At 41.1% G+C, this 16,322-nt stretch overlaps 1 protein-coding gene across 1 annotated transcript in view; it reads left to right on the forward strand.

Annotated features, from left to right (window-relative positions):
- GATA4 (GATA binding protein 4) overlaps positions 1–16,322 on the forward strand; it is a 55,482-nt gene that overhangs the window by 9,042 nt on the left and 30,118 nt on the right. Inside the window, exon 2 of the mRNA XM_089528274.1 lies at positions 1,444–2,241. Within this exon, the coding sequence (XP_089384400.1) occupies positions 1,716–2,241 (526 nt within the window). The 5' untranslated portion in view covers positions 1,444–1,715. The remainder of the gene's footprint in view (positions 1–1,443; positions 2,242–16,322) is intronic.

The following is a 16,322-nucleotide window of genomic DNA, read 5'->3' on the forward strand; positions in this document are numbered from 1 at the left end:
CATGCAAGCCTTTATAGATGGGATTGCACAGAGTTCGAATAATTCAGTGTGTTCTGACTATGTGTATAATCACAAGAATGGGAGGTATAGTGACATTTCCGTTTAGATGCGATCTATACCACCTTTGCATACCCCACACACTGTAAATTCCTAAAATAAAATTCTTAACCTTGTGGTTCCTTTTGTTATTGTTGTTGTGTGCCTTCTAGTCATCTCCAACTAACATTGAACCCTAAGGTGAACCGATCATAGGCATTTCATGGCAAGATTTGTTCAGAGGAGGTTTGCCATTGCCTCGCCCTGAGGCTGAGAGCATGTGACTTGCCCAAGGTCACCCAGTCAGTCTCATGGCTGAGCTGGAAATTGAACCTCGTTGTTATTGTTGTTGTTAGCTGCCCTCGAGTTGGCTCCGACTCATGGCAACCCTGTAGATGAGACATCTCCAAGACCCTAATCCTCTACTGCCTTGCCCAGATCCTGTAAGCCCTTGCCCATAACACTCTGATCAAGTCTATCCATCTGGTTTGTGGTCTTCTTCCCTTTCTTCTATCCTCTACCTTTTCTAACATTATTGTTTTTTCTAGTACGTAGAGAGATCTTGTAGCACCTTTGAGACTAACTGAAAGAAAGAAATTGGCAGCATGAGCTTTTGTAGACTGCAGTCTACTTCCTCAGATGCATTTGGTGTTTTTTCCCCCTAGTGATCTTCTAACTACACTTGTTTTATTGGACATGTTTTCTGTATGGCCTCCTCCACTCTATTTGTTGGTTTTTGAGCTGTCTCATCTAAAGGATCTTCTTGGTGAAATGGTCTCGCAAGGAGGGACACCTTTTGCCGCCTTTTACTCAGTGCCAACAAGTGTCAGCTATGGTGACACTACCATTCTCTCTGTGAGAGTTGACTTAGTGTCACCCATCACTACTGCTGAATCCCCCGTAGCTGTTCCTATATTATTTTATGCCACAGTTGTAGTCCCAACACCAAAATCACTACGCCACGCTGACTCTCCTGTCTGAGGTGTGCTTGCATTTATTGTAACAACTAGGTGTGACAAGGGTGTGATAAAGTCTGTTGGCCTCCAAATGGCTCCTTCTAATTGCATTTTCTCTCCCTTTTTCCCTAGTGTAGACACCACATCTGGCACAGTCTGGGATGATGTGGTTTCAGATCAAACAAGAAACTTTGAGCTTCATTAACAACACAAAGGGAGGCTCAAATTACCTTGTACTACTTGGGGACAAAGGGTTGACTAATGGAGTCCCTGCACCAAGGGGAGTTGACCTCAGGAGATGTCCAGTCTCTCACCTTTTGAGCTTGGGGGGGGGGAGCTTTCCTAACCTCAGCTGCCTTTAATCAAGGGGCGTTCCTCTCCTTGCAACACTCTTCCCTCTATTACTCACATGCCAACCAAGGTCTGACATTGCGCTGCCCTTCTTTCCTAGGAGTCACACGAAGCCAAGTGGTGTGGACAATGCATGGCTGAAGACATCGCCCCCATCCCAGTTGGTTGGAGATCCATGGGAGAGAACCACCACAAGGAACCTTCTCAAAATTTTCTAGATCACCCCCCATCTTGAACCATCCTCTCTGGACCTGATTTGGAACTGCATGGCCCCTTGTTGGAGCAGAAGGACACCTGAGTGATATCTCACCATAGTTTGGTTCCTGGCCTAGGTTGGCTTTCTGGACCAAGGTCCATTTTGCAACTCCCGCAATGTACCAGAGTTTGGCCATGGCAACCAACCACGGCCCACCCTCCTATGAAGGGGCCAGTGGTTTTATGCACAGTGCAGCCGCCGCTTCACCAGTCTACATCCCCACCACCAGGGTCACCACTATGATCCCCAGCTTGCCTTATCTCCAAGGGGGTGCCTCATCCCAACAGGGAAGCCCGGTCTCCAGCCACTCCATTTGGACTCAACCGGGGGCTGAGAGTGTGGCCTACAACCCAGGGTCTTCTCACCCTTCGGTGTCTCCCCGGTTCTCATTTGCCACCAGCAGCCCCATCTCGGCCACCACCTCCAGAGAGGTGGCTGCTTACAGTAGTTCACTCAGCATTACGGCCAATGGAAGAGAACAGTACACCCGGAATTTCGGGGGGTCTTACTCCAGCCCCTATCCGGCAACCTACATGAGCCCCGAGTTGGGGACCGGCTGGACTGCATCTCACTTTGATAGCTCCATGCTCCACAACCTCCCAAATCGAGGGACCCCAGGAGCTGCCAGACACGGCAACATAGGTAAGAGAAGACCCTTGAGGAGGGTCATGTTTATGCAGTTTTATAGCTTGGAAAAGTCATTTTGGAAGGAGGGCCACAAGTCCCAGCATTTCAGGTTTTAAAAATGTGCCGGGTTGTAATGTTACCTTTCTCTAGAACTTGGAAATTACACCTTTGTAGGGATTACAGCTCCCAGAATTTGAGACCCTTGGAATGATAGCATTTTTTCTTCTTCTGGGGTTGTAGTCCAAAGTAACCCCCTCCCCCCTTCTAGGAGTCAAAAAGTATTTCTCTCCCTGGATTAGTGAGAGTTGTAATTCAAAATAATTTTTCTGAGAGTTGTAAGTCACTAAGTATTTCTCTTATGGGAGTTGTAGTGCAAAAAAGTAACATTTGTAAGCTTTGGCAAAGGCAGTATTCCAAATGATGCTGATTGTTACTGATTTAATTGCAATTGATGCTCTGCTCAGGCATCTGTTAACCAGTTCCTTAACTGATTTACATTTAAAGCAATGTATCTATCCTAGCTTCAGTGAAGATACTTTTTAAAAAGAGATCCTTTGAAAAGGAGGAGGGCATTAGAGTTGTTGTTCTTAGATTTTCTCACCCCTGCAGTGTGAGTTGATGTAACACTTACACACAGAGACAGGGCTTTTTTCAACACACAAGCCATCTCTATTGTTATTTTTTGTTACCCAATTTGGGAACCTAAAATGCTGATTTCTTTGGAGGGGGGGGATGAATAGTTTTTTAAATATATATAAACAAGTTGAAAGATTAATAGTGGGCTCTTCCAGATAGCTTTAAAGAAGCAGGACTTTGCTGGTTGTCGCCCTCATTGCCATTTGTTCCATTATTTTAAAGGACTGTTTGTAGCAATGTCTTGGATCTGCACCACAAGTCTTCCATAGTTGTTGTTAAAATTGGGACACAGTTTCCTCAGGTGCTTCCCTGGGTTGAAAAGCAAAATTTCTCCTCCTAATGTTTAATTTAATTTGATTAAATTTAATTTTCAAGAGTGCTATCGTGTAAGAGAGCCAACGTAGTGTCATGGTTTGAATCTTCAGCTATGCCACTGGAGACCAGAGTTCGAATCCCTGGGTGACCTTTGGCAAGCCAGACCCTCTCAGCCTCTGAACAGATCTTCCTAAGAAACCCCAACAATAGGGTCGGGCACCATAAGTCAGAAATGACTTGAAACACGCAACAAAATAGTGTAAAAGTGCCGTCTCACTGATCCACTGATGCACTGTGTATTATAATAATAATAAAAATAATTATTATAATAATTATTTTATTATTCAAAAAACAAAGGGATGACAGATATATTTTATTCTGCTACATCCTAGAATGAAAAATAATTTCACCCAAGAGTGGGAATAAAATATTGCCACTGGATATTGCCAGAACATAACCTGAAACAAGAGAAATTAAGTTTGGTATTTTTAAAATAATACAACAACAACAAAACCCCAGAGAACTACAGCAACAAATATCACAGTTTTTGTGACATGTTTGAGTTCCACGCTAAAGACTGATAGGTTTAAAACTACGACTGGTGTGTGTAACTTTCAGTTTGACACAATGATTTTTTTAGAAGGAGCGTTGTCTTAGGAACCCTTTTAGACATTAAAAATAGTGTAGGAAGCCAGCTGCTCTTGGCATTACCCCATAGCCAAGTTCAGCTACAGTCTTTCCCAGTAGAATTAGTCCTTTGAACACACTGGGATTTGCTTCTGTGCAGTTGCGCATAGCCATGCGCTGCTCAAGACCCAACAGCGCACTCAGACCCTGCTCTCCCTCTGGACCCCAATCCTGTATTTTCACACTAGAATAAAAAGAAATTTTTTTTTACACATTGTAGAATGCAACCAGTGAGGTAAAGCCTTTGTTTTATTTAGTTGAGACCAGAATTCAAATCCCCACTCAGCCATGGAAAGTCATACTCTCTCAGCCTCAGAGGGAGGCAAAGGCAAACCGCCCAAACAAATCTTGTAAAGAAAACTCCACGAGTCGGTTGTTGTTGTTGTTGTTGTTGTTGTTGTTGTTGTTGTTGTGTTCCTTCAAGTTGTTTCTGACTTATGGCGATCCTCTCACAGGGTTCCCTTGGCAGGATTTGTTCAGAGGAGGTTTGTCATTGCCTTCCCCTGAGGCTGAGAGCATGTGACTTGTCAAGGGTCACCCAATGGGTTTCACGGTAAAGCAGGGAATCGAACCCTGATTTCCAGAGTCACGGTCCAATACTCAAACCACTATGCCACCCTTAGGGTTGCCATAAGATGTAAATGACTTGAAGGCACACAACAACAACAACAACAACAACAATTTGATGCAAGATCGAAGGACATGGAGGTCTTGAGTCATTTTTCATCAGCTAGTAAAGCTGTTTTTCCCTCACAATATTCAGCTGAGAGTTGTCACTGACTTCTTCTTTTATCTTAATATTTAAAATATTTAAGATAGTTGTTGTTGACTTTTATTGAACTGTGAATATTTGCAGTCTTCATCCCTGATATTTTGTTAGCGTTGCAGATGTTGTGGCTGGGTTGTGTGTGAAATGCAAGCCACCTGGGATGTTGTTGTCTCATCCACGTGCCACAGGTATGAGACAGGCATGGCCTCGGACTGCAAAGGCCAGATGATAGGGAGGGAATCAGAAGGCAACCATCACCCATTAAATGCACTACAACCTTAAAATGCAAGGAGTCAACTTCTGCCTGGCTTTTGAACTGCTTAACCGGCCAAGGTGTCTCAGTATTGTTGCCAGATCTCAGGGCTTGGCTGGCTCCACTTTGTGACAAGGATGAAATGCAGCGTGAGAACACTGCCTTGGAAATGTGTGTCGATTGGACTACAACTATAGAGAGCAGGGTTTGATTAGTCACACTCTCAGCCTCAGGGGATGGCAATGGCAAACCCGCTGCGAAGAAACTTGAGAAGAAACCCTGTTAGATACGTTGAAGACACACAATGACAAAACTTGGTGGCTTTATACAGTTGGTTGCCCATATCCATGGATTTTTATCCATGGATTCAAGCATCCACAAATGGAAAATAGTCCCAAAAAATATAAATTTCAAACAGCAGACCTTGATTTTGCCATTTTATATAAGGGACATCATTTCACCATGCCATTGTATTTAATGAGACTTGAACATCCATGGATATTGGTATCCACAGCAGGTCCTGGAACCAAACCCCCGGCAATACCAAGGGCCTACTTACTTGAATGACATGCTCTGTGTAGTTGTGGTTGATGCTTAATGTATCATGCTTAATACCATCCCCAGAGGCTGCTCTTTGCAACAAGAAGTCATCCCTAGGTCTGTGCAGGTCAGCCCTGAAATCTGAGGGCTGGGGATAGTCCTTACCTGGCAACTTTATCCCTCACGTCTGATATGCATTGCAGAAATAATGCAGTTTGACACCACTTAGAGTTGTAGTCCAAAAAACCCACTCCTAACTTGTCCAAGCTTTGGCTGCTCCAGTTGACAATATTATGCTTTTTTCTGATCTCCCCGAACAGTCAGGAGTTCTTTAGCTATTAAGTTTTTAAAAACCTGCCAACTTTCTTAATTTTCATAGCGCAAGTATGGGCATAAACTTTTGCATTGTGGGTATAATTGTGGGACATGTCACAATGTTGTTGTTTTTGTTGTTGTATGTCTTCAAGTCATTTCTGATGTATGGTGACTCCAAGGCAAGCCTACTACAGGGTTTTCTTGGCAAGATTTGTTCAGAGGGGCTTTGCTCTTGCTTTCCTCTGAAGCTGAGAGAGTATGCAGGATTTGAACTCTGGTCTTCAGAGTTGTAGTCCCATGCTCACATCACTACACCATGCTGGCGTAATGTGTAATGTGATCACATGTCACATTAGTATTCCTAACATGAATCGTCACAAGGAGGAATACCAGAATAATGTGGGAAGCAGAGCTCTGGATTAAGGAATAAACACATATGTCCTTAAGGTAACTCAGGAAGGCGATATTATTCCCAAGGACACTGTGCCAAAAATGGATTTCTAAGCTTTAGAAAGCCACTTGGGCAAGTCACTTTCTCTCAGCCTGAGAGGAAGGCAATGATAAACCTCCTCTGCATAAATCTGGCCAAGAAAACCCTAGTATTGGGTTGCCATAAGTCAGAGTTGACTTAAAGACACATAACAACAAATGTAGACAGAAAGAGTACAAATGTGCTCTTGCTTCAGCAACGATGTTAAGTTACTTCCAGTTTGGTTTCAATTCAAGCCAAGAAAAATTTGGGGAATGATTCAACACAGTGCTGGAACTGGATCATTTCCAACGTTGTGGCGCAATGGTTACTAGATCTGATTTATCATGACCCCAGCCTCACAATACTGTAAAGTGTGTGTGTGAAATGAGTGTAACTAGATCTCTAAATAGTCTGTATTTTCTGCCTGTACTGTTTAGTTCAAGCGAGTATTACCTATTTCCCCGTCACACTCTTTGATGCTTTGAAAATCTCCAAAAGGATGGAACTCTATAGACAAATTTGCTGAGCTTGGAAAAGTTGGTTTTTTTCCACTTTAAAGTCCCAGATGTTAATAGAAATTGTAGTCCAAAAGAGTAATTTCTCCCCAGCTCTATAAATGAGTAGAAAGAAATCCCACCAGGACATTTATTACATGTGCCGACAACTCATGCCTATTGGGGCCAGTGAATATGTCTCCATTTAAATGTGTGATCATGAGATGGCTTTTTGTATGGGGTGGGCATCATGTTTTTATTGTGGTTTTAATGTTTGTATTTTTATATTGTTTTTACATGAAGTTTTAATTGTTTAATTGTTACAAGCTTTTAATGTGTTTTTGTTTGTGAGCCGCCTTGGTTCCCTTCTGGGCGAAAGGCAGCATAAAAATTAAACTAATAATAATAATAATAATGTAATGTATACACATATACAGTGCACCCACGTCATACATGAGCACAGTATACGCAGCTTCAAGCATATGCTGAAACTGCGCAACAATGAAACAAACGGTGCATGTGCCCATTGGGGTGCGAGCATACGCAGAATTCCCTTTACTCAGCGGGATCCAGAACAGATCCCCCACATAAGGGAAGGTCCCACTGTATTTTTAAAGTCAGGCCCTGCATTTCAATATGAAATGTGAATCCATAACAACATTGCCAATTTCTGGGGAATTCACCAGAATCTGGGAAATTTAATTAATTTCTTCCCAGGGATTTTGACTGAATATTCTGGTAAATATTGGGGAATTCTGGGGATTTTGGTAAAACATTCTGGGGAATATCTTCAAGTCTTGTTGGCAACACTGATCCAGAATCACATCCAGTTGGAATAAGAAACTCTCCAAAGTACAATTCCCAGGATCCCATAGGATGCAGCTGTGGCAGTTTAAGTGGAATGTTGTTGTTGTTGTTGTTGTTGTTGTTGTTGTTGTTGTTGTTGTTGTGTGCCTTCAAGTTATTTCAGACTTATGGCAACCCTAAGGTGAACCTATCATGGAGTTTTCTTGGTAAGATTTGTTCAGAGGAGGTTCAACTTTGCCTTCCCATGAGGCTGAGAGCAAGTCACCCAATGGGTTTAATGGATGAGCAGGGAATCGAAAGGTCTACAATTGCTGTTGGTCTTGTGTACCTTCAGGTTGTTTCCAATCTGTGGAGACCCTAAGGTTATCCTATTGCAGGGTTTTCTTGGCAAGATTTGTTCAGAGGGGCTTACCTTTGTCTTCCTCTGGGGGTGAGGGAGTGTGAGCTGTAGTGACCCTAAGGTGAACCTATCATGGGGGCTTCTGGGGCTGAGAGTGTGTGACTCACCCAAAGTCACCCACTGAGCTTCCATGACTGAGCGGGAATTCGAACCCTGGTCTCTAGAACCACAGTCCATTGCTCAAAAAACTACACCACACTGGCTCTTGCAAGGACCCCTGGAGACATTAAAATAAGATGAAGGTTCTGTTTTGATTCTGATGGAGGCCTGGATGAGTTAGCCATGACTTCCCCTGCATTGCTGTCCTGTCCATTCCCACATGAGCTTCCAAGCATGTAGCTCTCCCTGGATTTGGCCTTCAGTCATCTGATTGACACCCTGACTTTGCACTTTGCTATATGAGCCAACAGTTCAGACTTTCCATTTGTGCACCCAGCGTTATGGCTACCTTTGCTACGCACATGAACCTGTGGATTGTTTTTTATTGGCAAGACTCCGGACACTTTGGGTTGGGTAGCAGAGGCTTGCAAAAGAGGCTGACCTTTGCAAAAGCCTCCTGCCCAGTTTGTTTTTACAAGCCAAGTGCAAGAATAAGACTCCTTTCATGGGGCAGGCAGAGAACTAGCCTTCTGTAATTAGTCCTATTGAAGTAGGAGCCTCTGCCCCATAGAGAGAAAGTCTTTATTGCAAAGTTGTGTCTCCCTTCTTTAGGAAATTCAATTTTGGTTTGGTCTTTAAAGGGAACTCGAGATAGTTACCAAAGAAAACTCAAGATCATGAGCTGTCTAAACTTTACACCTAAATCAAGTTTGGTCTAAATTGGTTTGCTACCACTTTGCAGCTTTTGTCGCTCTTTGTGAAAATTTCAAGAGATTATAATGAGGAAACATCTTTTAGATAGAGATAAGTTTGGGAAGGGAGATTGTTGGTTTAGTTCTTGTTTTGAAGGCAGAATTGTATTTCCTTGTATACAGAATTGTATTTCTAAAAAAGAAAAAAAAAAACCACCCAGGAGATTATTCTATATTCATTTTTGTAGGGAAATATGCCCTTGAATTGTTAGTGGCAAGTCAAGAAAGAGAGTTAAGGCATTTTAAAAAAAGGAATTAATTAACCTTGTCTATTTGGTTCATGTTGTGCTTTTTTTTAACCAAATACTTTCTTGATTGATTTGCTTAAAATATTTTTGCATGATCATTATATCTCTCTGTGATAGTCATTGGTGCCAATATGAGATAATTTATAATTCAGTAAGAGAAAGCTACTATCCTCACTGAGAAGCCAATGCTTTTAGCGTTGGATTACAACTCTGGAGACCAGGGTTCAAATTCCCCGTCCAGCTATGCAAACCCATTGGGTGAACATGGGCGAGTCACACTCTCTCAGCCTCAGAGGAAGGCAAAGGCAACCCCTCCCCGAACAAAACCTGCCAAGAAAAGCCCATAATAGCTTTATGTTAGGGTCGCCATAAGTTGGAAACAACTTGAAGGCACGCAACAGAAACAAATTACCGTCGCTCAGCTTTCCGTATGGATTTTCTTTCTTGAATGGGGGGGGGGGGATTGTCATTTACACCTCCTTCCTTTTCTTTGGTTTTCAAGAAATAAAATTGTGGTTGATTGAATTATTGATTAAATACATTAACTTTGTGGCACTCGTAAGAAATAAATGGGTTTGTAGAACAAAATAATGTTGGGCGATATTGCCTTGGTCAGATTGAAAGAAGAGTTACAAGGAGGTGCTTGTGAATATTAGGCACAGATAAAATGTATCTAAATTTAAAAGTTTGTTTTTTTAAAAATAACAATTTTAAAAAATAATAATAATCCGGTTGAGATTAAATTCTTTAACAGTCTACTTGTTTTGCACCATCAAGGGGGCATGAATGGCCATATCCATCCACAATTTATTTTATTATTATTTCTTTAAAGTATTTCTATATTGCCTTTTAGTCTATTGCAGCTCCTGCGGCAATGATCAAATAAAAATATAATTTAAAAAATACAAGGATAAAAGCAGTTTTAAAAAAATATTAAAATATTTTTTAAAAAAACTCCTAAAAGCAGTCTAAAAATGGTGTAAATCCAAAAACATTTAGAAAGTGCCGTTTCTAAATACTGTACTGAGAATGTGCAAATAGAAAGCGTTAGGCTGATTTTAAAACTTTCATATTAAAGGAGACGAATGTTACGGCTCCATTAAACCTTCCCAAGATTACAAGATAGAACTCAAAATGGCGTAGATTACTCTGAAGGCAAATTGAAGCCTGTTAGAACCTCAGTAGATCTTTTTTGTAGCTTTGACACTAAAAATTTAACCGCAGTCTCACAGCTTAGATTGCAATTACAATTTTTGTTGTTTGGCTGTTATGACTACCAGAATCTGAAAACACATGATTGGTGGAAGATTTCCATGCAGCTCCTAAGAAAGTTGCATCAGCAATTTTTGGACACCGCTGGACCTGTTTCCATGTACCATGCATTTCATGTGAATTTTTCTCCTTGTGGTTGTGTACCTGTATACATGGTCATATTGGAGGGGGAAAATAAATGCAACCTGTGTGGAAAGGGTGTTTGGTGTGTACATTTACAACATATGATTAGATATCCAGCTGCGTTGGGCATGCAACAAAACATAACATAATCCAAACAACACTTCGCAATGATAGTGTTTTAGGCCAATTAAAAGGTGCAGAGGATGTTATTCAAGCTTTTGCTGGTGAAGACAATTTTAACTTGCTAAAATGGACAAATTGGCAGTGTTGATAAAGAAGAAATCCTTGAATAATTTTAAGGAAGATTGGGAATTGTTTATTACCTTTTGGTGGATATTTACGAACTATGGTTCGTTGAATCCATGGATGCAAAATCTGTGAATAGGGAGGGTTGGCTATAATTGTGAAAATTGAAAATCGCACTCACAAAGCTTTTCTGGAGATTTGCAGGGTTCTTCTGAGATCATGCATAAAGGCCGGCGTTCAACATTTCTGACATGTCCATAAACAGATATGCTCTGAACTCACTACTGGGTTTATTAATGGTGTTTTCAGATTTCTAAAGGATCACGTAGCCAACATTGGGTACACAAAATAGAGACATGCAACAAAGTTTTGCAGCATGGACTGCTTCTGCCATAGATTCCAGAGAGAAGGGGCCTTTTGTAGGATATACCACCCACTCACCACCATTTGTATCCATTCCGTACATGCCACAACAGTTGCTATTCCATGCACACTAAATAAGTTTCAATTGATAGTGTCCCCAATTTAAATTTTGTTAGTCACCTTGAGTCACTGTATGGGCAGCAAGGTGGGATCTAAATAACTCTCTAGTATGTTTTCAGACCTAGGAGTTCCATTGATCCATTGTTCTGGGTGCTGAAATACTTACTCTTTGTAGTACAAATGATCATTGCATAAGGCTGCTTCCACTCTGCAGAATTAATGCAGTTTGACACCACTTTTAACTGTCATGGTTCCATCGTATGGCATATTGGGATGTGTAGTTTGTTGTGGCACCAGTGCTCTCGGACAGAGAAAGCTAAATAGCTCACAAAGCTACACACACCAGAATTCCATAGCATTGAGCCATAGCCGTTAAACTGCTGTCAAACTTCATTAATACTGCAGTGTAGATCCAGCCCATTGCATCCAAATCCCTAGAAAAGCAACCCAATAATATGTTTTTTTAAAATGTTTGAAAATATGAAATATTGGTAATTTCTTCCATGAAGTGAAGCCTTAATGTGAATTTACTATAGGAAAAACGACTGTGATTGGCTGGAAAGATAACACACATTTTGCAGTTTCAGGTTCCTTGTCCTAATAGTTTTGTGTCAGTTCCATAGTGTTTCAATATATTAGAGTCCATTACCATTTTGTTTGTTTTCCTAGTGTCTGGAAGTTGGTCTTTCTAGAAGAATTTGGTCCTGGGAGATAATGAGAATGACAATGAAGTTCTGTTCATGTTGCAATTGTCTATTATTTTTGCAGTTGTCAGAAAGAGAGGAGGGAGAAAGTGTTGTGTTTGCAGAGTGAAAGCAAAACTGGACAATGACCAACGAGACAAATCATTTTTTAAAAATGAAAATACATTGCAGGGCTGCTTAGATGCTGTTTTGTGGACTTTATGATCATCATTATTTTGCACTTGGCTTCCTTTGGTGGACCATTATGTTCTGCTTAACATCTGCCGAGCTGTGGCCTAAATAAAGTAAATTCCTCGTATCGCAACCATGTCTCAGGCCCTTAGAAGTTTTAGTAAGCAATTTATTAACATGTCCAGGTTTCTGAAGCAGAGCTTAGAACTAATAATAACTTAAAACAGGCTACATGTTCAGATTACATTTCCCTTATCCAAATATGAAGGACCAGAAGTGTTTTGGTTTTCAGATTTTGTTTCAGATTTTGAAATATTTGCAAATACATAATGAGATATCTTGGACATGGGAGCCAAGACTAAGGTCAGAATTCATGTATGTTTCATATACACTTTTTATACACATAGCCTGAAGGCAATTTTATACAATATTTTAAACAATTTTGTGCCTGAAATGAAGCTTATGTACACTGAACCATCAGCAAATGTGCCACTATCCCAGCCACCCATGAAAAAAGTTTTGGTTTTTGGAAGAGTTCAGATTTCGGAACTTCTGATAAGGGAGACTCAACCAGTAATTATTACTTTTCTTCAGTAACAAATGTATAAGTAGATACTAGTACAACTGCAACTTAACAGTGGATAACTTTGTCCTATTTAATGTGTAACCGTAACTTTTGAGTTTAAAGAGGTTTTTTTTTAATTGGCTGGTTAAAATATTTATACTTCTGCAAACAGTAAACACCAGCAGATCTGACAGTGGGGTATGTACAGTCATAATGTCACATTATAAACAGTCTAAAAGAGTGTGTAAACCATAAAGTCATTAAACTTAATTGTGAATGTGGCCTCACTTAAATGATAGAGGAGGAAGATTTCATGGTGCAGGTGCCGCCTTGTGCTTAGTGTCAGCATTTGAACTGACAATGAAATGGATGGGAAAGAGTGTGTTTGTGCTGCAAGGTAGCAACTTGAAGTATCCAGATTTGTCAATTATTTCTGAGAAATTGGGAGATCAAGTTACTTTATATTTTTTTAACTTTAGTGGTTTTGGTTGTTGTGTGGCTTCAAGTCACTTCTGACCTATGGCAACCCTATCATGGGGTTGGCAAGATTTGTTTAGAGGAGGTTTGCCACTGCCTTTCCCTGAGGCTGAGAGTGTGTGACTAACCCAAGGTCGCCCAGTGGGCTTAATGGCTGAGCTGGGAATCAAACCCTGATCTCCAGAATAATAGTTCAACACTCAAAAAACAATATGCCATGCTGGCTCTTCAGTGGTAGTATACTAAGTTGTTGCTGTTGTTGAATGCTATCAAGTTGACTTCAACCTATTGACCTATGAATGATAGAGCTTCAAGAATTCTGGTCATTTGAACTGTTCTGCTCAGGTCTTGCAAATTCAAGGCAGCTGTGGCTTCCTTGATTGAATCAATCAATCCACCTGTAATGTGGTTTCCCACTTTTCCTACTGCTTTCCACCTTATCAAACATTGTGGTCTTTGCCAATGAGTCATACCAGTTTATGGTATGTCCAGAATACAACTGCCTTGCTTGAGTCACTTTGGCTTCTAGGGAAGAGTTCAGGCTTGATTTGCTTGTACCCATTTATATGTCTTTTTTGGATTGTCTCATCATAAGGGTTTTCAAAGTAAAAGGAATTCAGAAATGGACCATCTTGGCCTCTTTCAGCACAGTACATGGTGAATCTCCTTTATCTGAAATGCTCAGGATTAGAAGTGTTTTAACTGTTGGATTTTTTTCTTCATTCCTGGAATCATTGCATATACATAATGAGACATCTTGAAGATGGGAACCAAGTCTACCCATTAAATTCATTTAAGTTTTATATACACCTTATACACATGGCCTGAAGGAGATTTCATGCACAATATTTTAAAATATAATTTTGTGCTTGGAACAAAGTTTGTGCACACTGAACCATGAGATAGCAAAGGTATCACTATCTCAACCATCCACGTGGACAATTTCAGAATACTTTGGATTTTGGAATGTCAGATAAGAGAGACTCAACCTGTATTAACAAGAGATCGAGTGCCACAGAGATCGTCAGCTGGCATCCTTCCCCATTACTGCTGTTGCCCTATAGTTGCAGCAAAACCATGTCTAATGTGGGAGACCTTGACAGGACCAGTGCCAGTCAGCATAGCCCCATGCCTCACAGGACCATACAATCCCATCACCATGGAAAGGGAGTGCTATAATGGATTCCAACTGTAACTCTAGCAAATTGCTTTCAATGGACAATTGACAAAGATCCATTGTGAAGCCAGTAAGGGCCATTGCAAAGCGAAACAATACATTCCAATAGAGGTGGAGATTATCTCTGAACCACCCTTTGACCTGGGCAGTGAAACTTGTTAGAACTTACCTACTAGTGTTGTGTGCCTTGTTGGGGCATTTACGATTTCCATTCCAGGAGGGCTGGAAGGAATATGAACTTTTTAGAAAAGTGAATCCAGACTTTACTGCTGAATTAACTAATACTGCAACAAATCTGAATATTTGAGAGCATCCATGAAACCATGGATGGGAATGATGCAGCCTTGCAAATGTCATTGGATTACAACTCTGAGCATTCCCTAGCTTGCACGACTAGTGATGAGGAATGCTGGGAACTGTAATCCAACAGCATCTGGAGAGCAGCATGATTCCTACCCCTGCCATACATAATTGTTGGTTTCTTGGGCTATTTGAGCCACCTGTAGGCACTTAGGAAAAACAAAAACAGCCACAGAGCCAACACATGTCCATCAGAACAGTTGCCTTGAGGCCTAGAGTTTGGTATCCTTGAAACACTTACAAGCATCACTGCACTTTTTAACCCAGAGGGGATCTTGCAAGGTGTCAGAATGGAACCAACCAAAAAAGCAAGAGGAAAGGACCTCCACACGGGAGGAAATGGAACAGATGCTAGGAATGAAGGAGGACATCCACAGGTGATTTCAGAAAACCAGAGGGCAGGAAATATATAGGGGAAATACTTTTATTCTTTGTTTGCAATCCTCCTAACTCATTCAGCTGAAAACGTAAATTGGTTTCTCAGCAGATGAACAACTACTATTACTATTACCACTTCTCTTCTGCCTTTCTCTTTCTCTTTTTCTTTCTCTTAGTTCATAGAATCATAGATTCATAGAATCCTAGAGTTGGAAGAAACCGTAAGGGCCATCCAGTCCAACCCCCCTGCCATGCAGGAACTCTCAATCAAAGCATCCCTGACAGATGGTCATCCAGCCTCTGCTTAAAGACCCCCAGAGAAGGAGACTCTACTACACTCTGAGGGTGTTCTGCTATTATCATCACAAATAGTGATGATATTATCATCATAAATAGTGATATCACAAATAGTGATGATCATTCTTCTTTCTTCTTTAGCCCCATTCCTTCTGATTTTGCAAGCCATAAGGAGGGCAAGGCAAAGACCTTCCACAGAGTGGTGAAAGACCATGCCTCCATCCATGATATTTTATCTAGTCACCTCAACACTGTCTTCTAGTATTTCACACTAGGAATTCTCCACTGGTTCTAGGAGTCTTAGTAGACCACAAGGTAAACATGAGTCAACAGTGTGATGTGTTAGAAATGTAAGCTATTGTACTGTATTTAGGACAAAAAAAAATGAAATGCATAGATATAAGATGGGGGACACTTGGATTAACAAGACTACATGTGAAAGGGATCTAGGAATTTTAGTAGACCACAAGCTGAATATGAGTTAACAGTGTGATGCTGTAACTAAAAAGTGTCTCAATCAAGGGGAGTAATAGTGCCACTCTATTCTGCTTTGGTCAGGCATCACCTGGAATCCTGTGTCCAGTTCTGGGCACCACAATTTAAAAAGGATGTTGACAAATTGGACCATGTCCAAAGGAGGGCGACTAAAATGGTGAAGGGTCTCGAGCCTATGCCCTATGTGGAGAGACTTAGGGAGCTGGGTATGTTTAGCCTGGAGAAGAGATGGTTAAGAGGTGATATGATAACCCTGTTTAAGTATTTGAAAGGGTATAAGGGTGTCATGAAGCATGGCGCAAGCTTGTTTTCTGCTGCTCCAGAGAACAGGACCCAGAACAATGGCTGTAAGCTACAGGAAAAGAGATATCACCTCAACATTAGGAGGAACTTCCTGACAGTAAGGGCTTCCCAAAAGTGAATGCACTCCTTTGGAGTGTAATGGGGTCTCCTTCCTTAGAGGTTTTTAAACAGAGGCTGGATGGCCATCTGTCGGGTATGCTTTGATTGAGAATTCCTGCATGGCAGGAGGTTGGACTGGATGGCCCTTGGGTCTCTTCC

The sequence above is a fragment of the Sceloporus occidentalis genome, unplaced genomic scaffold (genome assembly GCF_023333645.1).
Source record: "Sceloporus occidentalis isolate IW3139 unplaced genomic scaffold, rSceOcc1.0.p SCAF_6, whole genome shotgun sequence".
Classification (NCBI taxonomy): Eukaryota; Metazoa; Chordata; class Lepidosauria; order Squamata; family Phrynosomatidae; genus Sceloporus; species Sceloporus occidentalis.